This window comes from Balaenoptera ricei, chromosome 9, assembly GCF_028023285.1.
Source record: "Balaenoptera ricei isolate mBalRic1 chromosome 9, mBalRic1.hap2, whole genome shotgun sequence".
Classification (NCBI taxonomy): Eukaryota; Metazoa; Chordata; class Mammalia; order Artiodactyla; family Balaenopteridae; genus Balaenoptera; species Balaenoptera ricei.
In genome coordinates, this window is record NC_082647.1 from 7,993,837 (window position 1) to 8,021,116 (window position 27,280).

General features: G+C 42.2%; 1 protein-coding gene across 2 annotated transcripts in view; it reads right to left on the minus strand.

The window, feature by feature from the left end:
* Positions 1–27,280, minus strand: part of CNTNAP2 (contactin associated protein 2) — a 2,085,708-nt gene that overhangs the window by 108,003 nt on the left and 1,950,425 nt on the right. For both annotated transcript variants that reach the window (XM_059933152.1, XM_059933153.1), the window contains one exon: positions 25,754–25,847. In XM_059933152.1, the coding sequence (XP_059789135.1) occupies positions 25,754–25,847 (94 nt within the window). The remainder of the gene's footprint in view (positions 1–25,753; positions 25,848–27,280) is intronic.

Here is a 27,280-nt window from a genome sequence, read left to right on the forward strand (position 1 = left end):
GGGTAGTATGGCCATTTTCACAGTGTTGATTCTTCCAATCCAAGAACATGGTATATCTCTCCATCTGTTTGTGTCATCTTTAATTTCTTTCATCAGTGTCTTATAGTTTTCTGCCTACAGGTCTTTTGTCTCCTTGGGTAGGTTTATTCCCAGCAATCGCACTACTGGGTATATACCCTGAGAAAACCATAATTCAAAAAGAGTCACGTACCACAATGTTCACTGCAGCTCTATTTATAATAGCCAGGATATGGTAGCAACCTAAGTGTCCACAGACAGATTAATGGATGAAGAAGATGTGGCACATATATACAATGGAATATTACTCAACCATAAAAAGAAACGAAATTGAGTTATTTGTAGTGAGGTGGATGGACCTAGAGTCTGTCATACAGAGTGAAGTAAGTCAGAAAGAGAAAAACCAATACCGTATGCTAAAACATATATATGGTATCTAAAAAAAAAAAAAAAAAAAAATGGCTCTGAAGAACCTAGGGGCAAGTCAGGAGTAAAGACGCAGATGTAGAGAATGGACTTGAGGACACGGGGAGGGTGAAGGGTAAGCTGGGACGAAGTGAGAGAGTGGCATGGACATATATACACTACCAAATGTAAAATAGATAGCTAGTGGGAAGCAGCCACATAGCACAGGGAGATCAGCTCGGTGCTGTGTGACCACCTAGAGGGGCGGGATAGGGAGGGTGGAAGGGAGGGAGACGCAAGAGGGAGGAGATATGTGGATATATGTATACATATAGCTGATTCACTTTGTTATAAAGCAGAAACTAACACACCATTGTAAAGCAATTATACTCCAATAAAGATGTTAAAAAACAAAAAACAAAACCGTATAAGAACGTCCTCATTAGTCTTATCTCCATGTTCCTGAGACTGCCTTGTTCAGTCTTCTAGGAATCAGAAGGTATTGTCTGGCCTCTGATTGTCGACTGGGCTTTAGCCAAGTCCTGAAGGCAGGCGGCTGCACCAGCACTGGCCTCTGGGAGCACTGCAGTTCTCACAGTGTCTCATGGACATAAACCATGCATTTCCTCTGGGATAAACACCTGCTGCCCCACATCACCTTAATTTATATGCTTCTTTCTCTAACTGGCAGTTTCACCTGGAATAATTTTGAATTGCAGTGGCTGCTCTGGGGAACTTTGGACATGAACAAAATTGTTCATTTGAGAGATGCCTTAGAACACAAAGGGAAGCAACAGCAGGAGATTATCCTGTCTGCCTAAAAAAGAGAGAGCATTTTGGTTTTCGTAGATACCTCTCTCCTACATTTCTGTACCGTGAAGATTAATAAACGCTGGCTTTAAAATATGCTGCTTGATAAAATTTTCAAGGCCCAAATAATTATCTAAACCAGTTGTAATAACTATCTTTTGCATATAAATATATGTCAAAATGGGTTTTCTTGAATCTAAACGTTTATCTTCTCTTCTTGCAGAGGAAGGATGTTTGTTGTTTACAGTGATAATTTCATAAGTGTCTGAAGTTGGCCCCCTCTCACTCCTTTTTTCTAGTCCTTTCCCCCTCTTTTTTTCTCTCTTGGTAAACTTTAAAAATTAATTAATCGAAATAATCATCCTGTCATTATGGGTGCACTTTAAGAATTTCTATTTCAGACTGTCAAAAATATCTAAAAGACAGAAAGAAAAATATTAAGCGATCTGTGTTTCTTTTGTGGACACTGAAAACTGTATTTACAAAATAGCCTTTGTTACTATTGCTACAAGATAAGAAGAAAAGGCTCCTTTCAAGTAAAAGAAGAGCCTTGAGCATTATTTAGAGTCTTTAAAATTTAGTTTACCATATAAAAATAATATCAGCACGACAATTTGGTTTATACAAGACCAGGGTCAAATTTCTTATGATTTAAAGTTTCTAAATTCCCCACATTGTTTTTATGAGTTACCTAAATCATCACTGTTTCCATAACTTATTTAAAATTTATGCATACACTCACATAATTTTATTCAGCTACATGAGAAGGTAATCATGAATTTTAAAAAAATGCTTAATTTTGTGAAATTTTACAATGCTATATGTCAGAAGGATTCATTATGTTAGTAAAAATTGTAATTGCTTCATTCTTAACTAAGATTAAGACCTTTGATAAACAGTCATTAATTAATAATCACTGTTACCTAGACAATTTACAAGAAGGAAACAGATACAAAATAAAAGCTTTTATGCTGAAACTGTTTTTAAGTAACACAAAGATTCAATTCTCCACCTTATAAAGGGAAAGATGATAGGTTTTAATTCATTCAAAATTGTTACAAGAGCTCTATTTTTTACCGAAATTGATAACCAGAAAGTGAGTTCATCTTTCTATGTTAATTATACATAAAGGTAATAATGCTTAATTATTATTTTGAGGTTAGTTATACATAAGCTTAACAATGTTTAATTAGGTAGAGCTTAATGAGTATATTTTTAAATGAGAGAATAAAAACAATAACTTTTTTTGACTAAAAAATTATTTTTATGCCTTTTTGCAGCGATGGGTGCCAGTGTGTCTTTTGAGAATGGAGAGATTGGGATAAAAGCCATGGCTGAGAAGGCTGCTTAGGTTGTTCTGGGGTAACGGAGGCACCGCACAGACTTAGAACAGTGGGACACACCTTCTGCTCTTTTTTTTCCCTCTCTGGACCAAAGGGCCTTAGATCCTAAACCTGAAACTTGGAAGCATGGAGAATCCTACTGTGAACTCGACCTTCGATCATGTCAAGCCGTGCCTTCTCCTCTTTCACAAACATCTAGGCTGCTTGTAGGCTTTTTTAGAATCTATCAGAAACGAGACGATGAAAAATGTGAGATGGAAATCCTCACCCATCTTGCCAGTGATGTTTTGTACTTTTGGGTGAAACCTGCAGCTGTATCTCAAAGGTTAATAAGGCATTTCCGGAATTGGCTACAGGCTGATTCACAACCCGTTTCCTAGTTTATCCTCAATTTGTTGAGTGTCTTTGACCACCTACTGTGCCAAGTTCTTTACATCTATTATCATTAACTTTTAAAAACAATTTATTGGAGTCTAGCTGATTTAAAACGTTGTGTTAGCTTCTGCTGCACAGCAAAGTGAATCAGTTATGCACATACATACTGATAACAAGCCCCTAAAACTCAGAGACAGAACCTCATACCAGGAGTCATCTTGCTGGTCAGGCAGTTGGTTTGCAAGTCAAGCCAAGTTCTACCTGACTTCAATATGGCAATTTTCTTTTTCACTATTTTATGTTGCCTTCAGTGTCACAGAGAAAATACCACGTTAAGGACAGGTTTGTGTTTGTGCAAGTCCGTGCAAGTGTGTATGTGTGTCCGCATGCACGCATCGGGGTGTGTGTGTGTGTGTGTGTGTGTACTGAGATGGTGGTGAAGGGTTATAAAGAACTAGACCAGTTAGTTCAAGTTCAGTTAGTGGATTTTTGTCACTTTTTCTTAAATATTTTTGTCAATCATAGTGGCCATACAACTGTGCTCCATCAAAAAATCTCTACTCACACCAGAATTTGGGGGAAATTTTATGAAAATAAAAAAGAAAATTTGCCAGTGTAGATGTCTCAGGCAATTATAGCCATCTGCCTCTTGTTAGCCCAGAATGTTCCATCTGTTATATGCTTCACATCAACCAGAGAGGGGGACCAGTGTGGTGTAGACACACACGGAGAATAGACGCTGGGGTTCTGGGAGAAGGATGGGAAAGCAGCTAGATGGTCTTCTCTGGTCCCCTCAAGAAGTGTTTGGTCTGTAGGTGGTGGCCGGGGTGGCCTGCAGCGTCCTCTGCTTCACTAGCTGGTCCACCTGCAGATGAGGTCGAATCTGCCCACTCAGGAGTCTCAAACGGCAGAGCAAGAGCACTGACTAACGTGATCTTATAACCGCTGTCTTCTCCCTTCTCCAGGCGGAAGGCACTAAACTCCCCTTTTCATTTTGGAACCAGTTCTTTGTCACCTAAGCTGTGCTTAACGACGACTCACTGTCACTACAGCATCAAACGTATCACTGCAAACATGTTAAATCAGAGGCACATGTTTTCATCAGTTAAAACCCATCAGCTTTAACCTATCTTGAACTTCAGATGAAACGTAGAACTTGTAGAAATTTGGACTTTCTACACTGTGACTATAAGTAATCTGAAGACCTAAACCGGTGTGAAAACAAAACTCTAGCAGTTTTTTTTCCTGATCCACCGCCTTCAGTAAATTTCATTTTACCCTAATAGCCCAATTGGGTAGGCTTGCCTTTGTCCTCCCGGGCAAGAGGAGAGAAAAATCTTCCTTTTCAACTCTCTTATAGAATTTTGTAAACTTCCTTTTCTGAAAATCTGTCTTTTGCAAGAAAATGACTTTGCTCCTGGGTTTTCCTGGTCCGAACTGCTGCCGACCTGGGACATGTTTATTTATTTATTTTTTCTTCTAGGACTAAGACATGAAATGTTAATGTTACTGCTGTTGGAGTTTTCTTTGCCATCCAGGTGCCACTCATGGTGTGGTGAAATCAACAGAGGGAAATAAAATTCAGCGCTGCTTCTTCTGAGATGTCAAAGGCTGTTTTTTTTATGTGTGTGTGTGTGTATGTGTGTTCTTCTCCTGATCTTTAAGATTTCCTACCTCAACTCAAAGTTATTTACATACTTCTTTTATTGCTGTTAACTGCCCTTTCTAATTCAGCCTGTGGTGAATTAAGTATGGCCTCTCAACACCAAGCCACGGCTCCCTGTGCCTTGAGGAGGTCTCTAAGTACTGGATGGTCTCATATCCCCGTCTCCACAGGACTCAGCACCATCAGGACACTTACATCCCGGGATCTGCATTCATATAAATGTACAGTCTGACTGTGGTTGTCAATTTCATGAAAAGAAGCTAAAAAAGACACTGAGGAAACACCAAAGCCATTTCAAGTAATAATTCTCCTTTGTGCAACCACAGAAGTAATATCCTCATGGGTACAAACCCCAAAAGGCTGATAGAAAAGCTTCTCTGAACTGCAATGATTGATGGTCCTCAGAGATGGGGAAAGCACTGCAAGCTGACATGTTTATCACTTGCATTTGGAGGCAGGATAGCGCTGGGGAAGGGCTTTGCAGAGAAGTGAGCCTGAATGCCAGTTTGAGTGATGGGTCTGACATACGAAACTGGAATGGCCCCCCATTACGGTGGGAAACGAACCCCTGCTTTAATGAATCCACAGCAGTAATTTAGGGTATAGATTCCATCTGCATGGAAGACAGGACGTGGCAGGGTTGTCTGTTGCTCACACCTGTGGAATGCAGGCTCTAAAACCTGATCGCTGTCATTCTTGAATAATAGCATAAAGAACATGAGTAAGAATTCTCATCCTTGCAAAATGGGTTTAGCTTTCATATTCCTGTCCTTCACAGTGGGAATCAAAATACAGGGAGCTTTGAAAATAGCAAAAAATGTCTTGTAGATTTATTTCCTTTCCTTGGAAGCATTATAGAGAAATATTTAAGGGTTAGAATTTGCACAGGAATAGAGCAGTTAATCAGCTTGATTTTCTGTGTCTCTCTTCTCTACCATGTGACAAAGAGGGTTGGGCTCTGATTTCGAAATATGAAGATGAAAACTGTTATGTACAATGCTTTTTTAAAAACAAGAAACCCTTTTATCTCAGCTAAAAATTGTTATTTGCTCTTTACTTTCTATTTCAAGCTTCAATTTCATTTTCTATCCCCTTAAATACCAAGACCAGATATATAAAAATGTTATATTATGCAATTACATTGCTATTTTTAAAAATCTAGGATGCTGTGAATACCTAAACGTGCTTTTTATTGATAGAGAAAGGAAATCCATTTATATCCTGCATATAACACTGAAAATAGATTCTAATTATAACATACATTACAAATTTTCATTAATGCCACCGGAATTTTTATCATTATTAAAGGAATTCTCTTCAAAAAACAATGAGGTTTGCCATTAAAGACAGCAATGTCTTTGACAAAAATGATGTGTGCTTTGCAGTGTTTATGAGAAAGTGGGTTCATCACCGGCAGATGTTTCTGCTGCTGATGCCACATGTGTGTGCGGGGGGGGGTTCTGCTCCCCTGCTGCCTCCTCCAGAAGCATCTGTCTGCAGGGCGCCTTGTCCCCTAAAGAAGCTCTTCTTGGTAAAGAGGACAAGCGAGGTGTCCAGCCAGCCCCCGTCAAGCGGACCCGGCCTGTGGAAGCCGTCCTAGGAGGTGCCATGTGGCAGAGAGCAGAATGTCTGGCTATTCTGGTGCTGAATGGGTTTCCTGAGAGCGTTTCTGTCCTCTTGACTAATCCATGGTGTGTGTGTGTATGTGTGTGTGTATGTGTGTGTGTGCATGTGTCTGTGTGTGTCTGTGTGTGTGGTGTGGTGTGTGTGTGTGTGTATGTGTGTGTGTGTATGTGTGTATCTGTGTGTGTGTGTGTGTGTGTGTGTGTGTGTGTGTGTCTAACTCATCCCTTTGCTTCCAAGAATGAGTGGAAGCGAGGGGAATCTAACATGCATCAGCGTTTCATGAGCTGGGTGAATGAGGGTGGGTGAAAATAACCATAAATTGGTATGTATTGGCTGTACCCACGTAGGGGACGGCTTCAAATCTTTGTTATCTCACCCCGGGGGTAGGAATCTGTATAAAAACCCCTCAAAATCCATCCTTCTCTCTACCCCCATCACCCTTGGCAACCGCAAGTCTGATCTCAACTATTACATGTACAAGGGATAAACAACAAGGTCCTACTCTGTAGCACAGGGAACTGTATCCAGTCTGCTGGGATAGATCATAATGGAAAAGAATATAAAAAAAAAGAATGTCTATATGTGTATAACTGAGTCACTTTGCTGTACAGCAGAGATTGGCACATTATAAATCAACTATATTTCAAGTAAAAAAAAAAAGAAAGAAAACAAACCCTCGCAAGGATTGTACCTGGTACATGTCATAGTGACATGTAGTCTTTTCATTCAAGTCACCTTGCATGCAGAGAGCAGAGTAATTCTGGTCCTGAAAGCACAAGTCTGGGTCAGCATCCACCCCCTTCTCCCCACTCTTTAGCCCCCTCAACCTTTTCCCAGAAAAGATTTGTTGTCTCTCCTCCACATCCCATGATGGCTTTTTAAGTGCAGCTCTGGAGGGCACAGTGACCTTCTAGGAACGTGGGGACAGCTGAGTTTTTTGGAAGTGCTGAGCTGATAGAGTCCTATTAGGGCACCTGGTATGGAAAATGCTGCAGCTTTGGGGGATGTAGGCAATCAAAGGGAGACAGGCACAGGAGACAGATCCCTTCATTCTCCGTTCAGCTCTCCTTTCATGTCTTCGAAATTCAATATATACAGTAGGGCTTTTTTCCTTCTTTTGTTGCAGAAGAAGGTATTTTAATCTGCTCTTATCAAAAAGTCAAAATAAAATGAACAGGAAGTTTAAAAACAGGTCCCTATGCCAACTGCAAGCATATAGTGTTTGTACAAGAAATATTTGCTAAATTTAATTGAATTGTGGCTTAATGAGTCATTTCTCTGAACCTCAAAAGTGTTCAATTTTTGTGGAAAGGTTTTGCAGATACCTCAGATGAACAGGCTCTGATTGACTTTTTGGGAAATGTAGCACAGAAATGACTGCAACAATTTTCAAAAATAGATAAGGACTATTAAGAAACACATAACCAGAACAGAGCCACAGAATATGCAAAACCAATTTAATTATTAGTGTGAAATCTCCCTCTTAATTTAATTTAACAGAATTACATTATCTTAAAGAGGATATATGTATATTTGTTAAAAACAGTTGCTTTAGGATTAAGATGATTATAAACGTGAGTCAGGCAAAGGAGACCCCACACAGCACACAGCGTGAAATGGAATCACTTGATTGGTGGCATCCAGCTTGCCATTGATGTTAACCAGGCAAAGAGCTGTGAAGTTCATATAATTATGAGCAAAGCTGAACAACTGTTTTTCTTTATTGATTTCTACCTTTTTCCTATAATGACTATTCAAATTTAGCTTCTTGATTTTCTTCCCTCAGCAAAATAGGGCTGCAATATTATCCAGCAATAAAAAGGAACGAGCTATCAAGACACGAAAAGACATGGAGAATCTTTAAATGTCTACTGCTAAGTAAAAGAAGTCCATCTGAAAAGGTTAGGATTCCAACTACATGACATTCTGGAAAAGGCAAAACTATGGAGACAGTAAAAAGATCAGTGGCTGCTGGGGGTTTGGGGTGAGGAGGAAAGTATAGTTGGAACACAAGGGATTTTTAGACTAAACTATCCTAATGACACTGCAATGGTGGAGACTAGTCATTCACTATACATTTATCAAAATCTGCAGACTGTACAACACAAAAAGTGAAGCCTAATGTAAACTATGGACTTCAGTTAATAATACTGTATCAACATTTTGTCATCATTTATAAGAAACCTGCTAGGCTGTGGCAAGTATATAACACCAGCGATAACTATGGTGTAGCAAGACGTTAATAACAGGGGAAACTATGTACGCATGTGGGGAAGGGTGAGCAGGTATATGGGACTTTCTGTTCTTTCCCTTTAATTTTTATGTAAACCTAAAATTGCTTTAAAAAATAAAGTCAATTAATTACATTAAAAAAAAAGTCAGTAAAATCAAACTTTCAAACTATTAAGCCACATGATAGTAAGTCATTTGCAAGACTAGGTCACTTTGTTTTAAATTAATAACATGACTCCATTTCTACCTGATATTGCCATTAATTTGATATTAATTAACTTAAATTAAATAACCTTACTATTAAAAGAAGAACTAAACGTGTTTACTTGTTTTAGGCTTTGATTCCTATAACTCATAGTAAGAAGAATCAATAAAAACTTAATGTTTTAGAATATGCTTAATAATTAGTCCCACAAAAATTAATTTATGCATATGGTCTGTGTTGGGCCTGTTCTCACTGACTGAATTTTCTTTCCTCTCTGCCTCCTGTTGCACCTGCCATATTAACTAGAAATCTGAAGTCAGGTCCTTCTGTGCGTGCGTCTCTATATCAGGGTTCCAGACAGCCTGGAGACCTCTGCTGCTTGCAAATGATGAGGACACAAGGACCAGCCCCGGGAGATGGAGGGGAAGCGGAAGAAGAGAGGAGAGCAGAAAGTTATCAGGGATTGACATGATCCTCTATTTGAACTGTCAAATAAATACATTATGTCTATCTCCCAGGGCCTTTCTCATTCATAAAACAAGCACAGACAATAAACAGACAAGCCAGCACAGAAAGACTCATCCTGAAATCCTGGCTCCACCACTGACTTGCTATATGACTTGGCACATGTCACTTAAATTCTCTGCGCCTCTTTCCTCATCTATCAAGTGAGGGTTTGAGTAGGAACCCATCTGCAAGGTGAAGTTAGTAAGCTCAGCAGACATTGTTCCTCACTGTATCTGTCTAGGTACTGTAGCCAAGACTGAAGGACAATCTGTTAAATAAAGTTGACGCTAGTGACAAAGAAAAATGGAATAGTGCCTTCTTCCTGATCCATGACTTTGCTTTATCCTCTGAGTTCATACTTCAAATGCTAATTCCTCCTGGACATTTAAGATGGAATTATAGCTTGAGAATAAATTTACCTGGGAGAAGTAGTTTGAATTACAAATTAAAAATCATTGAAAGTTTCTTTGAGAAGATTAGCTTCCTTACGTAAGTACACTTTGTTTTTAATAGCTACATTTAAAAGCAGAAAAAAATCTTAGACAACAGTCTATCTATCTTATTTCCAGAGCATGGAGGTGTCACAATTAAAATGCAGCCATGCTTGCTGGCAGAAAACATAATGGTCATATGAAATATCTGCTGTAAACATTTAATGTTCTTTTAAATAGCAGGATTATTCACATCCTACCAATTTTGAAGAGATGAATAACTCTTCCAAGCAAATATTTGTATTTCTATGGCTTCTCTGTGCTTTCTTCAACTATTATAGAAAAGTCTGCAGGGAGGTCAGCTTTCCCAAATGTGGCCATAAGGCTGCTGGGGGATTCTCTAAAGCACAAACATATTGGCTAAATCTGCTTCTTCTGTCCACTCTTCATTCTGTTTTTCTATTTTGTCCTTCAGTGTATTCAAATGAAAGATAGCCTGATTTCTTTCCATCCCAATGTGCTAATCTTCAAGGTCTCCAGCGTTTAAATTCTACGTCAGTAATAAGATTATGCAAGGGATCTTCATAGCTCAGACTCCTTTCCCCAGAATACACCATGTTCTCCTTCCCTGGGTCGTAAGATAAAGCAGTGCTCAGTGGCAGTTAATCTTTGTGCTGCATGAAGCATCGTGAGATGTCACAGACCAGGAGGAAAAGATCCAGTTCTACCCGGTAACCTCAGTTGGACCTGTTACTTTGTTTCATTGAGCAATAATGACTCTCATCTTAACCTCCATGGGTATCATATGTGATAATAGTTATGATGAGCTTTTAAAATTGCAAAGTGCCCTACAAATATAATGTATCATCACAGTTATGTGATAGGGGGTTAAATATAATACAGTTGATTCTCAATATTCACAGTATTTATGTTTTCTATAGTCAGTGCAAACACCGAATTAGCAAACACTGAACTGTGGCTCTCAGGGGAAATACAGGGCAAGGTTCCTGCGAGCCTCTGGTCACAGCATTTCATCAACCAATCAATACCTAACCTTGTTTTATGTGTGTTTCTGTTTAAAGACACCTTATTTAACATATGTTGTTGATTCACTAACATTAAACTCACGGCCAGAAGCACTGTAACTCATGCTTGAATGAAGCTTATTTAATCCACATGTTTTGTCTGTGAAGCACAAAGCCTTCTTGCACTTAGGAACAACAGACAGCGCTTCAGTACTTCATTTGGGGCCATTCCAAACAGGGAAATCACTAATAAAAAGCCCCCAAATGCAGAAAGACGTGGCACTAAATAGACCACGAAAATAACAGTGCTTCTCTGCACATCTCTGCAAATGACCACAAAAGCACCACTAGGAGATCTTAACAAGTGGGTGAATTCGCAAATATGAAATCTATGAATAATGATGATTGACCACATGAATATAAGAAGTTAAATTTTCTGTGTCTTCTGGAATACTTCTGAATATTATAATAAGAAGAATTTTGGCTTTCAAAGTGTTTGCTTATTCAGAAATAATTGGGTATACAAATATACACTGTATGTCAAAAACAGGTGAGCTGAAGATTTGGGACAAAAATAGATTCCCTGCTTTTGACAATCTGGTTTAACCAAATACTAAAAACGTCATAAAAACAGAACTTAGTTTCTCTCACTGAATTTTAATAATAAATGCCTTTTTTGGTTTGTTTTTGTTAATGAAAAATAATTTAATTTTGTAAAAGAAAGGTGGAGATATGATGGTACCAATTTGTTTTCAATTGAACATTTCCCAAAGTTTTCAGTGCTTACTTAATTCCTTGTTTTTATGAGTGACTTGGTATTGAGGTCAGACTTCCCTTTATTTTTTATTAATTAAAAGTCACAGACTAGATGTAGTAACACTGCCTAAGATGTACTGAGCACTCACTATGTAGCAAGCACTGTGGTAAGTGCTTTACATTCATCATACCATTTTTAATCTTCATAGCAAAGCATCTGACATCAGTACTACTATTACCCACAGTTTATAATGAAGAAAACTGAAGCTGAGATATGCAGGGAACCTGCTGTAGCTCCTTTAGCAGATGGGACAGCTGATCCCAGGTGTCTGATGCCAGAGCCTGCGCTCCTAGCCTTCACTCTTCGTAATCTCCACTTCCAGCCTAAACTTTATTAAAAGATTTGCTTTTGCAGCTGTTTTATCTGGATGTTGAGAGTGTGTCTTTTGATTATACTGCTGTAATTATCAATTGTATTTGTTAAAGACACATTTGGGTGACAAGGGAAGATGATTATGCCACCAAGAGTGTGTTATTTTGGAAAGGATATTGAACGAACCTGCCATATGAGATCTTGGCCCAGTCACTTAACCTTTGTGAGCATTGTTTTCCTTAGCTGTGATATGATGAGGTTTAAATACATTATATTCTAGACTCTTCTATGATTCTATGAAGGTAATGATGATGAAAAAAAAAAACCCAATGGATTTCTGAGAATGAAAGTTATTAATGCAATTAAAAAAGAATGCCAAGCTAACTCACGGGACAAATTCCATCTAAATAGAAGGCTTCCCTCAGCCTTGAGAAGATTTTGGACATTAAGACTATGTTAAATTTTCTTTAGGACGTGAAAAATTAGATATAATTGCATCTTTTCAGTTTTAATATTATTTCTTGCCTACCACTTAAATAAGCTTTCTCATCAGTGTTTTACTACTTCTTTAATCATTATAATAAAAGCCGAAGGCAACTGAGAAGAAATTTCAATTAACTATTTGCCACTTGTTCATCATCAATTTTGCTGCATTCAACGCAGGAGGCAAGAGGGAAATCACAGGGCGACGCACTGCTATCAGAGATTCTCTCTGAAAGGAGTAGCAGACAGTTTAATCCACCACATTTTTCTCTGTCTCCATTTAAAAAAATGCTGTTAATCATTCCCTTCAATCACACCTCTAAAGGAACTACAGAATTCTAAGCTGTAGATAAATATTTAATTCCTGTGCATTTCCCAATCTCTACTGGCGAAGGCAAGAAAGTCAGGCATGAACAGGAGACGATGGTGTGATCGCTGCATGTTCCTCCTCCTTGCCCATCACCCCTCTGCAGCGTCTCGGGTACCAGCTCCTCGTAGACACTTACTAAACACCACCCCATGAATAAATAACTCCAGAGAATAGTGTGGATTAGATCCTCTTTTACCTCGATTACTTCTTTAAAATTGAAATTGGTACTGAGGTAACTGTTGAATCACATGCAGTTATAGAAATAATAGAGATACCGTGTATATTTTGCCCAGTTTTCCTCAAAGGAAACATTTTGCAAAACTACTGTAGAATGTCACAATCAGGATACTGAGATGGATACAATTCACTGATGGTACTCAGACTTTGTACGTGTGGGTGTGTGTGTATATTTAATTCTATATAACTGAATCACCTGTGCAGGCTGTATACTCACCACCACAGTCAGATATTGAACAAATCCAACTGTAAGAATCCCTCGTGTTCCCCTTTTATATCCACAACCCCTCTGGCCTCTCTTTACCCCTCCCTCGCACCCCTGTCGCCAACTGCCGGCAACCGCTAATCTGCCCTCTATTTCTAAAATTCTGTCACTTCAAAAATGTCATGTAGGGCTTCCCTGGTGGCGCAGTGGCTGAGAATCTGCCTGCCAATGCAGGGGACATGGGTTCGAGCCCTGGTCTGGGAGGATCCCACATGCCGCGGAGCAACTGGGCCCGTGAGCCACAACTACTGAGCCTGCGCGTCTGGAGCCTGTGCTCCGCAACAAGAGAGGCCACGATAGTGAGAGGCCCGCGCACCACGATGAAGAGTGGCCCCCGCTTGCCGCAACTGGAGAAAGCCCTCGCACAGAAACGAAGACCCAACGCAGCCAAAAATAAATAAGTAAGTAAGTAAGTAAGTAAGTAAATAAATAAATAAATATTTTTAAAAAGTCATGTAAATGGAATCATTAGGTGTGCAACCTTTTGGGATTGGATTTTCCCTCAGCATAATTCCCTGGAGATTTATCCAAGTGGTTTTGTGTATCAGTAGTTTGCTCCTTTCTATTACTGAGCAGTATTCCATGGTATGGAGATGCTGCTTGTATTATTTTCCAGTGGAGCTGTATTCTTTTCTCTTTTGCCTTTCTGAGTAATGACCGTGTCCAAGTCAACCCAAGACACCATCTGCCTGCAGAAGGAGTGCGGGTAGAGGTGGGAGGAGGGAGGGTTACTCCAGGTAGTGTTCAGTTTCTGACATGTGCCACGGGACCATGCATCCACAGAATACTCTGTAATGTGTCCAGAACAGAAGTCTTACTTTTTATCCCCTGGTTCCCAAACCACTTCTCTCCCAATGTCATTCTCAGTAAATAGTACCACCATGTGCCCAATTACCCAGGCCAAAATCTTGGGGAGCCATCTTTTACCTTTTTTTCACCTACCACCCAATCTATCACCAAATACTGTGGGCTCTTCCTTCAACATATTCAATATATTCCTTTTCCAAATGCTTCTCCACTGCTGCCACGGTAACTGCTTTGGCCCATCTCTCACCTGGGCTCTACAGCTGGAGCTCGGCTGCTCTCCCGAGTCCCTCCTGCCCTTGCCCATCCACCCCTGCTGTAGTTAGCACAGCACCCGGCAGCTGGAACGATGCGCCTAACAGCTCAGTCGGATCCAAGCCACCTGCTTCTTCCCACCTCACCTCCACGATGGTCTTCAACCTGCTGTCTAGCTGCTGGCTAAGGCTCCAGCTGTGTCCGTCTGTCCTGTCACCATCGTGGTCCAGCCACCCCAGCTTTCTTGCTGCTCCTTGAACAAGCGGCGCATATGCCCCCACCTCGGCCTCCCAGCCTGTGCACCGCCCTCCACGCTTCCCGGGACACTTCCCCTCCCGCTGTCCACACACCGCGCCCTCGCTTCGTTTAGGTCTCGGCTTAAACGCCACCTCCTCCTACCTTCTCCGAGAGGGTTTCCCCGAATCCTCCTTTATTTTTCTTCTCAGCATTTACCACTAGCTAACATTGTGTTACACAATTATTTTCTCAGTCTTTGTCCATGCCCCCTGGAACACATGCTTCATAAAGGCAAGGGCTTTTTCTGTTTTATTCGTTGTTTCATCGCTATCGCTTGGCATATATAAGCGTTCAACATACCTTTGAGTGAATACATGATTTCCCCAAATTCCTTTACTCATAGCTTTTAAGCCATCAAGGACTAAGCAAAGCAGGTCACAGAGTTTTCCTGTGACATAGACAGTACCTACCCTTCCAGCCAACATGGGGAAGACACGAAGCTACTTCTTAATCGCAGGAGAATTTGGTGACAGGGAGCACAGTAGATTACATCCATGCCCCCCCCCCCCCAGCCCTCTCTCCCTCCCCGGCACTTGCTGTTTCTCCGACTGAAGAAGCAAGAGTTTATTTCTCTTCTTGACTCAGGATTTGGTCAAATGGCTTAATTCGGACAATGGTGTGCTAGTGGGAGCGGCAAGACCAAAAGCTTGAAAAGTGCTCACTGAATGGGCTGCTATCAGTGGCTTGAGAGGAACACGCCCGTGTAACCCTGCAGTCCCGGGAGGAGCATGCCAGGTGCGCCACAGAGCCCTCAACTCTTGACCGACCTGCACGTCAGTGGGAAAAAGCGTTTGTTGGAACTGTTATCCGGCACTTCTTTTTGGGGTCAACAGCTACCTGGTAGAATACGTAAAAGCAAGGCTTTATTTTTAAGCCCAAGAAGACTATGAGAAAAGGTACACAGAGGGAGAGAGAAGAGCTGAGCTTCGGCCCAGGGGGCAGGCAGCGTGCTCACAGCGGGTGAGGGGAGGACTCGGGTGGAGAGCTGCTGCCCAGCTTCCCGACGCGGGGCGTGGGGGGCGCCTGCCACGGAGGGGGCTCGGCACCAACCTGGGCAACCTGGCCTCGTCAAGAGAGGGACGAGGAGTGAGCAGATGTGTCTCCGGCTCTCTCCAGCCTTTCCCTTGTGAGGAGCGAACCCTGAGATGAAGCCCATGACTCCACCACGGGGCTGCCGCAGGGAGGCGGCCATGGGGAGGCGGGAGGACATGACAGAGACTCGGGCTCTGTCCCCTCCAGTGAGGGACAGAAGCAGCAAAGGGAGTGATAGCAGATGCTCTCTGGGAGCACTGCCTCAGTCAAGGAGGGACTCGAAGTTCATCAACCTCAGATCTTAGCATCCAAGGCCAGACAAGCACCCAGGGACCAGGTGGACGCAGGACACTGGGCTGGAGGCCAGCAGATGGCAGATCTTGCAAACTCAAGGAAGGACCAGCAATGATCCGGGTCCCTCCCTGTGATGATGTTAAAAAGAACATTTAAGCTACAACATCTCGCTGCCCACCCCCTTCTGTGTTCCACACACCTGCACACACGTTTACAGAAGGAAGCAGGGGATAGGGAGGGCCACTTGAGAGACCGAGCACCTTCGTTCAGGAGGGACAGAGCACAACAGAAGGGACTGCTGAAACGGCAAGTCAGACTCAGCTGTCAGCCAGACTGGACCACAGACAAATGAAGACACTGCATTTTCTCTGCACATCCAAGTTGTTTCATGCACGACAATGTGCAACTCTGTTATAACCATAGCAACCTCCGATTTGGTCTCCCTGCAGCCTCTCACTCACTTCCTGTTATGTATTTTCCACTCTGCAGATGGTGCTGTCTTTCTAAAATGTCGATCTGATCAGGTTATTCTCCTGATTAAAAAAAAAAAAGTCCTGGGCTTCCCTGGTGGCGCAGTGGTTGAGAATCTGCCTGCCAATGCAGGGGACATGGGTTCGAGCCCTGGTCTGGGAGGATCCCACATGCCGCGGAGCAACCAGGCCCGTGAGCCACAACTACTGAGCCTGCGCGTCTGGAGCCTGTGCTCCGCAACAAGAGAGGCCGCGACAGTGAGAGGCCCGCGCACCGCGATGAAGAGTGGCCCCCGCTTGCCACAACTGGAGAAAGCCCTCGCACAGAAACGAAGACCCAACACAGCCAAAAATAAATAAGTAAATTAATAAAAAAAAAAAAAAAGTCCTTCCGTGACCCCCTTTGGCCCCCAAGACAACATTAAAACCTTAGCATGACTTGGGACGGAATCCAGTAATATGGCGACGTCTCTGCATTCACCTCGGACTCTAAAGACGGCGGGCAGTGATCCCCTGAGCGCTGCACTTTCCTCTGGCCTGGGCAGCATGCAGGGTACGAATGCAGGGCAAGCCAGACGTGCGGGGAGTTACTGCTCCTGGCAGCAGCCCTGAGCCAGACCGGGTGGGGAGGAGGAGGGGCGATGCCCTGGCTTCGCCTGCTCTGCGCTGTCTCCCACAGTCCCCCATGGTCCTGAGCTCTGCTTGCCCGCAACGTGAGTGGCCCGATAATGGTCCATTCCTTTCCCTGTTCCATTTCTCCACTCCCCTACTAGTATTTCCTGGGGTCCTTTCTTAAATAAGCTGGTATTCACGTCCTCACCCCCTTGCCACTACTCCACCAAGGGGCTTCTCCTCTCCTGGAACAGGGGTCAGACCTCTGACCTCAAGAGCTCCTCCTGGGAGAACCCAAAACATGATAGGTGACTGTACAATTCATCAACACACTGGGCCACATTTTTAGAGTGAACGTGGGCATTGCTAACGATACACACTTGTCCTGGCACGAGGCAACTGGGCAAAGCAGGACATTTGGTCCTCCTTATAAAGCCTGTTTTGATCTGAACCCAGATTACGGCTGCTGCATTTTGATCTCCTGCTGCTTCTTACCCTAATTTCAACCCTTCTGAATGAAACTGGCTGAGGTTCCTGAAATTTCCCTCACAGCACATTGTGTTTGCAAAGATGGTCATAATACCGCCCAGCCCACGTGCTCCTTTTGCAGTGTGACCTTGTCACTGAGCCGAGCCTTCAAGAGGCAGAGCCTGCTTCCCCTTTCCTGGAATCTGGGCTGGAGCCCAGATCTGGCCAGTAGCAGCTAGTAAAGAGATTGTGTGTGAGCTCTGAGGCTGGGTCTTAGAGACCTCCAGCTGGCACCTTTGCTTTTTCAATGCTCCTTCAAAGAGACCAACTGCCATGAAGGGAGGGAGCCCAGGCAGCCATGAGGTAGAGCCCAGGGCGGGGGCAGGGTGGTGGGGTGGGAGCGGGGGTTTGGCGGTTGGCTTGGAGGGGAGAACTGGGGTCCCCCCCACCGGCTGACAGCCCCAGTGAAACTCCTGGGACGCCATGTGACTGAGGCCACTGTGGACCATCCAGTCATTCTTATGCCCCAGCTGAGACCACGTGAAACAGAAAAGCCATCCAGCCAGGCCACAGAATTGTGTGAAATAATAAAGTATTGTTTAAGCCGCAGAGTGTTCGGTGGGTTGCTGAACAAAACAGAGAACTAAAACATCCCTCCTCTCCCTGCCCTCCGCTCCTCCCCGTGCCTTTGCCTGGATAACTGTAACTTATCACTCCGAACTCAGTTTCTATGTCACTTTCCCTGGTGTGCCTTCCCTTATTTCCTAGACGGGGTTAAGTGCCCTTCCTTCTTGCTCCCAAAGAACCCAGTATTTCCACCTTCCATTTATCCTGCCACCTGTCCTTCCACTTCGAATTGCCTTTTCATCCTTTGCTGTTCTCTTCCAGTTAGAACCTAAGCCCCTTTAAGAAACTGTGCCTGTCTTGGACACCACTGGTGTTCCAATGACATATACAATGCCTGGCGCGTGACAAATGATGATTACATACTTGTTCAGTTATGACTTAATAAAAATAACGAATGTTTATTACACACATACTACGGGGCAGACCCCATGCTACCTGTTAAATATGTGTTACTTTGTTGAATCCTGTAAAGCAGGGACCTTTACTATTCCTGTTTTATACACGAGGAAACAGAATGCACAAGATGTTAAGTAACTTGCCAAAGTCATATTGTTTGTGACAGAGTAAGAATGCAAACCCACGTGTGTGATTGCAAAGGCTGTTCTTAACTGCAATCCTTATGTAACAATCAGGATGGGCTAGGTTGTGCCACAGTAACAAATAGCCCTATAGTCTTGGTAGCTTAAGAAAGCAAAGGGTTTTTTCTTTCTGATGCTATAGATTCATCGTAAGTTGACAGGGTTCTCTGTACACTGTGGTCACCGAGGGATCCAGTTTGATGGAACAACCACTGTCTTGAGGTTTGTTGGTCACCCTATCAAAGGGACAGAAGGACCCCAGAGGGCCTTGCATCAGCAATTAAATGTTCTAGCCCAGAAACTGCACATGTCTTTTCTACTCATCACTATTTTGGCTGGACATACTCAGTGAGCAGTGTAATGTCTACCAGATTATACCACCTCACCCGTGAATGAACATAGTGGTATGTCATCTCCCGCTGTGTGAGGAGACTTTGCCAAAGTTCTGGAAAGTTTTGGAAAACCCTAGAATAAGGATTTCTTAACAACAGATCATAAGATTCACATTTTAGGTTATAATGGAAATCATACAGTGGCTTCAAAAAGGTCTATCGTCTATCACAGTTGCTTTGATAGTCGTAGTTTGGAAAAAAGCTCTGGGACCAGTATGACTTACAAACTATATTAAATTCAAATGAATCAGCATTCACCTTTAATTTTACCACCCCAGACGTTGCCACTGACAAATAGCTCTGGTCAGTAAAGCAATGATTACTCTGCATTAGTTAGTATTCAGCTTCTTTCCAAGTACGGCTTCTCAAACTCATACAGAGGAATTAATACCTTTTTCTTATAGAAAAGTTATTAATTAATACCTTTAATTAATTAGGTAATTAATTAAGGTAAGGTATTTCCTACAGGTCTACTTTATTATGATTTTGTATTACTATGTTGCACAGCCATAACACAAATAGTTATTTTGAAAAAAATAAAAAGAGGGCTCAGATTTTACTTTCCAAAAAGAAAATTAAAATGAATACTGCCATCCTGAAAACAGAGGCTATCTGTTTAACAACACAGAATGTATAGCGACATGATGAGCAGCAGATATCGACATTCTTCTAAATCCATGTCTACAATACACCCATAATGGTGCATGACATCAAGGAACCTTAAATATAATTATCCTTTTAGTTCTCACATGGAACAGGAGAACCTTCTCAGCTTTAATATTGCATTTTCCACCTTTTAAAAAAATTTATTTAAAACATATGTCCTGATATAAAGTTATCAGTCATAATTCTAGTTATTATCCTAAAATGTTGTATGTCACAGAAATATCCAAGTTTCCTGCTAATTGCATTCTACTCAAATTTTTAACCATGCTATTTTAAGTTCTGTTCTCTATAGACAATCATTACTTTATGCTGAAGTTTTTACAAAATGAAGATTTTCAAGAAGACTCATAAAAAGAACTTTTTTTTAAAAAAATGTAAGTTTCTGATAGCCTTTAGGTAATACAACTGAATTGGGTAACAAATGACAAAACTCTAATGGAAAACCTGATTACTTCCTCCAGATCAACAGGAATTAATTACATGGGACTGAATGAACTGATGAGTATGGTTTATAACTTTATGGAAAATATACTAGCTTTAATTTTCACTTTTTAAAAAAAAAATCATAATCTTATGGTTTCAAGGGTTATTAGGCTATATGTAATCTGGTCTCACTCAATCCAGAAAACTCCTCAAAGTACAGGACAAATTTCCATTTAGCTTTTGTTAAATACTCTCAATCTTGGAAATCCACTACCTCAAAATAGTGGCCACTCATTTTTGAATAGCTTAGCTATTAGGAAGTTCTTTCTAATAGGAAACTGAAATTTTCCTCTCACTGGGCTACTTTGGTCCCACTGAGTAAACCTCTACAAAGCCTAACCCTTCTTTCATGGAGCAGTTGTCAAATACTGAAAACGGATTCTTTCACTTCTCTTAAATCATATCTTTTGATTGGTATAAATATCCTCAGGTCTCTTGATTTTTCCTTTAGGGGTCCTTTATCTATCTGGTCTTCTTAAAAGATTAATATACATCTTATAATGAGGTGCCTAGGATCGGCCATGACATCCCAGCTGAGGTCTGACTGTACTTCCTTGCTATGGACACAATTCTCTTATTAAGGTAGTTCAGTACTGTATTTATTTAAAAAATCAGTCACCACATAATGTTGGCTCATATCAAACTGTCCATAAAACCAACACCCTGAGTCTTTTTCCGTGATACCAGGAGTCTTCTATCTTCTACTTACGCGCTTTTTTTCTCTTTTGGTCTAAGTGCAGGAATTAAGTTTATCTCTTATTATATTCCATCTTATTATTTTTATCCTATCTTTCTAGCCTGTCAAGATGCTTTTGAAGTGCTTTTTATCATCCATCCCTCTTTTAATCCATCCCATTAAACCATCCCTCTCAGCTTTGTGTCATTTGCAAACTTAATAAACATTCTATTCGTGTCTTTATCCAAGGCGTTGATAGAAATGTTGGAAAAACGTGAGTAATACAGAAGACCTGCTTCAGGCTTCCAATTGACTTAAAGATTCTCTTGAAAGATTATTAAATCTGTTGCTGAAAATCAGACATATAAAGTCTATGACGTCACTCAGCTAGTAAATGATGGACATAACTAGGTCTGGTGGTATCTCTACTTTGTGAAGCTTTGCTCATTGCTAGGGATTGCTGACTTCCTTCTTGGCTTGGAGGATTCAGAAACGTGGCAACTCATTCCAAAATTCTGATGTTGGTTGACAGCGATCACCGTTTTATTTCTAGAATATATTTCCTCTGTTCCCTTTAGAAGTCACACTTGTCGTTGACTAGGTATCCTTCTTTCATTCTTTTTATGTGTCCTTTTTCAAGCAGTGCTCATCAAAGAGCTCCATGTGGAGTCCTATTATTTATTTAGATCCACCTCCTTTTCCTTCTTTTATGCGATCAGTTTCTGATTAGCAGCCGACTCAGCTAACCAACATCCTGGGGGCATGGATCGCTAGGGGGTGTCAAAACCTTACTGGTTTATACTAGATATCCTTTTGAAGTTCAATCCGTCTTTCCAGGTGGATAGGTACAGAGCTGGTGAATGCGTATTGGTTGTTTCTCACTGAAGTGTATGCCAATTTCAGAGGGAAATTTTAAAGTGCTTCTCATCAGTCCTGCTCCTGCTCAATGACCAAGCTTTTAAGGAACACTGGCCGGAGGAGGTGGCCGGTGATCAGCCTCGCCCGACACCCACGTGCCTTTTGTGGTCCTCACTGTGACTCCTTTGATTGTATTAACAGAATTTATCTTCAGAGTATCAGATCTCTTCCTTGCTTCTTCATCCTTCCGAAAGACGCAGGTGTTATCAGGAAGCAACGCCTAGCTCTTGGTGTCACACATCTGTTTCAAATGCCACCTCTACCAATGACTAGGGGGGACATTAAGCCAGTGGTTCTCAGTTGGTGGTGACTCTGCCCTTGGGGAGAACAGTTGGCAACATCTAGAGACAGCTGTGATTGTCACAACTTGGGTTGCTACTTGTATCCAGTTGGTAGAGGGCAGGGGTGGGGCACTGCTAAACACCCTACAATGCACAAGTCAACCACCACAACAAAGGATTATGTATCTGACCCCAAACTGCAATAGTGCTGCTGTTGGGAAACCTGCTTTAAGAAAATAACCTTTCTGGGGGGGCTTCCCTGGTGGCGCAGTGGTTGAGAATCTGCCTGCTAATGCAGGGGACACGGGTTCGAGCCCTGGTCTGGGAAGGTCCCACATGACATGGAGCAACTAGGCCCGTGAGCCACAACTACTGAGCCTGCGCGTCTGGAGCCTGTGCTCCGCAACAGGAGAGGCCACGATAGTGAGAGGCCCGCGCACTGCGATGAAGAGTGGCCCCCGCTCGCCGCAACTAGAGAAAGCTCTCACAGAAACGAAGACCCAACACAGCCAAAAATAAAATACATAAATAAATTAAAAAAAAAAAAAAACTTAAAAAAAAAAAAAAAAGAAAAGAACCTTTCTGAGCCTTGGTTCCGTGTCCTGTACAATGAGGGTAACCGTGGTCCAGGGCAGTGTCGTGAGGATTACAGGCAGCACTGTACTTAGAACACACGCCATAATGACTGGCACAGAGCCAGCGTCAAAAAACAGTAATTATTTTCCTAATTATTACCAGGCATTACATTGGTTACTTCCTAAGATGTTATTAGCTTAATACTAAAAAGGTAGTTCATTTACTCCACAAATATTTTTTTGAGCACTTTCTATACGCTAGGCACTGATCTGGCTGCTGCAAATAGATTAGTTAAAAGGAAAAAAAGACAACACACTCCAACTTCAGGAAGCTAACAGCCTGCAAGTAGGCACTGTGTTCCCATTTTGTAACTGAGAGAACCCAGGCCCTGCGAGGTTCAAGTAATGTACCCAAGGGTTCAACACTGATAAGGGGCAGAGCCTGGATTCAAACACCACCAGCTGCTACAGACTGAGGTGTCTGTAATTTGTGTCTCCCCAAATTAATATGTTGAAATCTTAACCCCCAATGTGATGACATCAGGGGATGGATCTGGGATTAGATCATGAGGGTGGAGCCCTCTCGAATGAGATTAGTGCCCCTCTAAGAAGAAACAGGAGAGAGCTTGCTTCTCTCTATGTCACGTGAGGATACAATGAGAAGACGGCTATCTGCAAACTAGGAAGTGGGCCCTCACCAGACACCCAATCTGCTGGCACCTTGACCTCGAACTTCCCAGCCTTCAGAACTGTGAGAAATAAATGTCTGTTGCTTAAGCCACCTAGTCTGAGCTAAGACACCAGCTTTGCCTGATTCCAAAGCCTACATGCTTTCTACTCCATTGTTATCAGACACCTGCTTTTAGGAAAACCAGATTGCAAGGTGTGTGAGAACGGCAGATCGCACTTCTGTGCTAAATTTTATTTATTGTCTTAGCATCGTCATCCATACCCTCTCGTTCTGCACGATATGCTTTTTGTTTCTTGTCCCTTCTACTCTTTATTAATTTAACAAATATTTACTGAGCACTTGCTCCTTGTTAGGATACAGTGGAGCTAAGACACGCTGCCTTCGCCTGCAGAGAGCTCCGGGGCTGGTGTGGGTGAGAGTCCGTCTCAGCTAGAAGTCTCGTGTGGGACCTGCAGCATCACCTTAACTTACCCTCAGGTGCAAGAGGCCATGAGGCCACCTCCATGTCGGGACTGCGGATGTCCTTACAGGTATTTGCGTTTATCTATGTACCTCATCACATGCACAGTTAGCTTATTTGCACAGCAAAATTTTCCTTTGGTGAACAGAAAACTCTGGGTGTAACATTCATACATCTGAAGTTCATGTTATGCTTTTAGCTTGACACAGATTTCCAGCACAGTAAATACTTAGTTATTATAGAGGATTTGCCTTTACAATGTTATTTGTTCATGACCTCGAAGGTCCATGCCTCATTGCATATTGTAATTTTGCTGAAGTGCCAATTTAATCACCTGACGTGAAATGCTGATGAACAAGAGAGTGTTACTCAGAGTGAGGGAACCTGGCAATCACCCAACATTCCTGTCAAACTTGACTTTGTGAGTTTCACTAAAGAAATAAAGTCCATTGTTTCAAGTATGTTCATGGTGGATGTTACTTTAGGAATATCATAGTGCAGTGTCTTTAGGAATATCAGTGTCATAGTGTAGGGTTTGTTTTGATGGAATCATTACAACCCTGAAGGAACACTTAAAATTTCCATTTATTCTTCACTGAACTGTGGAATGCATGTGGCGGCATTTGGGCGCTCACCAACGTCTCAGGGTCCATGCCTTACGGATGCCTAAGCCTCTTTTCCACTAACATACTGGCATACGTAATAAATTATAATGGCATCACTCGACTTTCAGCTGCATTCCTTCTGGACCTTGACCCTTAATGACAAGTTCTTTTGATCTGTTTAACCATGGACTCTCATCAGAGAGACGCAGCTTCAAAGCTCTACTTTACCACATACTAGCTGAGTAACTTGGGCATACTGACCATCCTCAGCTTTAGTTCCCTCCTCTGTAAAATGAGGATAATAATCACAGGTCTTGCTTAATGGGATTGTTGTGACATTAAGTTGTCACATTTACACACATAAGACTTTTAGCACAATGCCTAAAACAGCAGGTGACCCGTGAGTCTGGGCCCTCTTTCCTTTTCCACTTCCACCCCACTGACTGAGCTATTGCCCCTCCTTCCCGCCTTTTTGCTGAGGATGTGGCCCTTTCCCGTGGGGCCTTACCTACAACTCTGTTTGCTCCCGGTCTTGCCTGGTGTCTTCCTGGTTCTAAGTCCTGGAACACTTTTTGCTCTTGGCCACTCTCTGACATGGGATGTAGGGCTTACCCCTCAACTGGTCAACCTCTGCTACCCAAATCTCCTTCTTCTGCCTTTCTCTTTCACTCCTGAGTCAGCCATCACAGAGGTTACAGCACAGTAGTCAGGAACAGAGACCCCGGTATCTGACTGCCTGAGCCCAAGTTTTGATTCCACCACTTAAATTGGTGGCCTTGGGTATGTTATTTAACCTCTTGGTGCCTCAGTTTTCTCATTTGTAAAATGGAGATGATCATATTGACTATCTCATGGAATTGCTAGGAAGAGTAAATGAGTTCATGTATCTGAAGTGCTTAAAATGGAGCTTGGCCCATAGAAAGTCCTATATAAGTGTGTATTATTGTTATTTATTATTATAGGTTGGGTCCCCTGTTCTCTTCATTACCTGCTAGCTCCTCCCACCCCCATCTTTTAAAATGAGTGCTTTTAACGACTAATAACATTCTGATCACAAATTCACCTCCTCCTTGGCCGGCACATTACCCACCATCTGACTATTTCCACTTTGGCTTCACGATATACGTCCTCTTAGAAAAAAAATTCATTGGCTTTACATTAATCATTTTAAAATGCTTAGCCAATCACAACTCTATTTAATCTAGATAGCACTGACATGTAGTAAAGAGAAGGCCAGGGTGGCTCTTAAATGAACAGATTCCAGATCAAGAAGCCAGGAGCAGATACTCGGCTTCATATGTGTTTCAGTCTGTCACACACCACGTAACATGGGTTTCATCACTATCATTGACTTAGACGCCTCCACCACCAATCACAATGTATTTCAAAGGCGAATTAGTAGCTTTAGAAAACTATGTGAGCAATTGACCCCAAATTCTTACCTATAACTTTTCCTAGAAAGAGCGACTTGGGAGAATTGAACAGAGTGTCAGATGAACTTGGCAGATGGTAACTCACAGAAGGATAATGATCCAGCTGCAGGAAGAAAAAGAGAGACACTTTTAGAAGAATGTCACCATCCTGCACTGGACTCAGATCTCCCAGGGGGGATGACATCATTCTTTGAACCTCAGTTTCTGGATCTTATTTCATCATTGCTGACTCTGAAATACCAGCCTGAGAAAATGGGAAGTCCATCCCTTCCTTTGCTGGGGTTATTGGAAAACAAATCGAGCTTGGTAAGTGAAGACCCTTTATGAATTGTTGTCCAGCTGACGCACATTTTCTGTGGATAATTTACCTGCTGGATTAAGATCCTTGCTCATTTTAATAGAGTGAAACCTGCTTGATCCAATCCCTAGTATTGACCTCTGAGATAGAAAATGCTACATTTATAGCGATGGATTTTCTTTAGGATCGTCTTACTGTACTGTTTTCTTCACTGTTTGGGTCTATCAACTTGCACACAAATACTGATCTTCAGAATATATATATGTTCAAATATGAATATGAATATATTAATATATATGGATATGTAATTCAAATGCTGAGATTGAGGTTCATAGTTTTCTTGCTTATCAAAACGAGGGTGACTTCTCCTTCCTGCCACAGGGCAGGGACATCAGAGCCTGGAGGGGACAGAGGTACCTTTGCTCTGGCAGAGCTGTCCTTTCAGAGTGGAGCTGAGTTGGCAGCAGAGGGAGGTGACAATGAAGCAGGTGGGACTAGCTTACAGGTAATGCCTGCTGTAGCAATGCACATTTCTGATTACACTTCCCACGTCAAAGTGCAAGTGGTGGTGTCCCAGAATCACAGGGCTTCTCTTGTCCTTTGTGTCCCTAAGTGGCTTTTCTTGCCTTAGCTGAATTTTTACAACCCAAACATTCTAGTTGTGTTTCCCCAACTGTGAGCTCCTAGAACTTTCTGTGCTTCTGTGTACCCACATGTGAAAGGCCTCTTCTGTAACCTTTCGTTTTTCTGAAGTGAGTTTAATACCTGCTCAGGTCAGCATAAGGCAAGGTGTGGGTCAGAAGGAAACACTGCATCCCTATCTGGCAGGGCCTTCCCGTGGGAACTGCGCAAGGAAGCTACTTGCTGAAGGCAGCAGCACAGACTCCAGAAACTAGATCCACTCCCGGGTCTCGGCTCCTGACGGGCCAAGATGGGCAAAGCTGCAGGAAGGAGACCTGCTTCCAGGAAGGAGAGGGTGGCTGGAAGTGCGCGGGGAGGGAGCTAAACTCACTTGTCAAGAGGAGAATGAGTCACTTTGAGGAATGATGGCTAATTATTAATGACCGCCTACACGGGAATTTTGAGACTGCTTACTAGAAACCTCGAGGTTATTGTTACTCAAGGTTAAGAGTCAAAGAATCATCACGTCTCAGGAATTTTGGGAGTTTTGACCTGCAGAACGGGTACTGTAAGTTTTTTTGTGCATGGGTGAGTATCTGGTAGCGCTGCGATAAAAG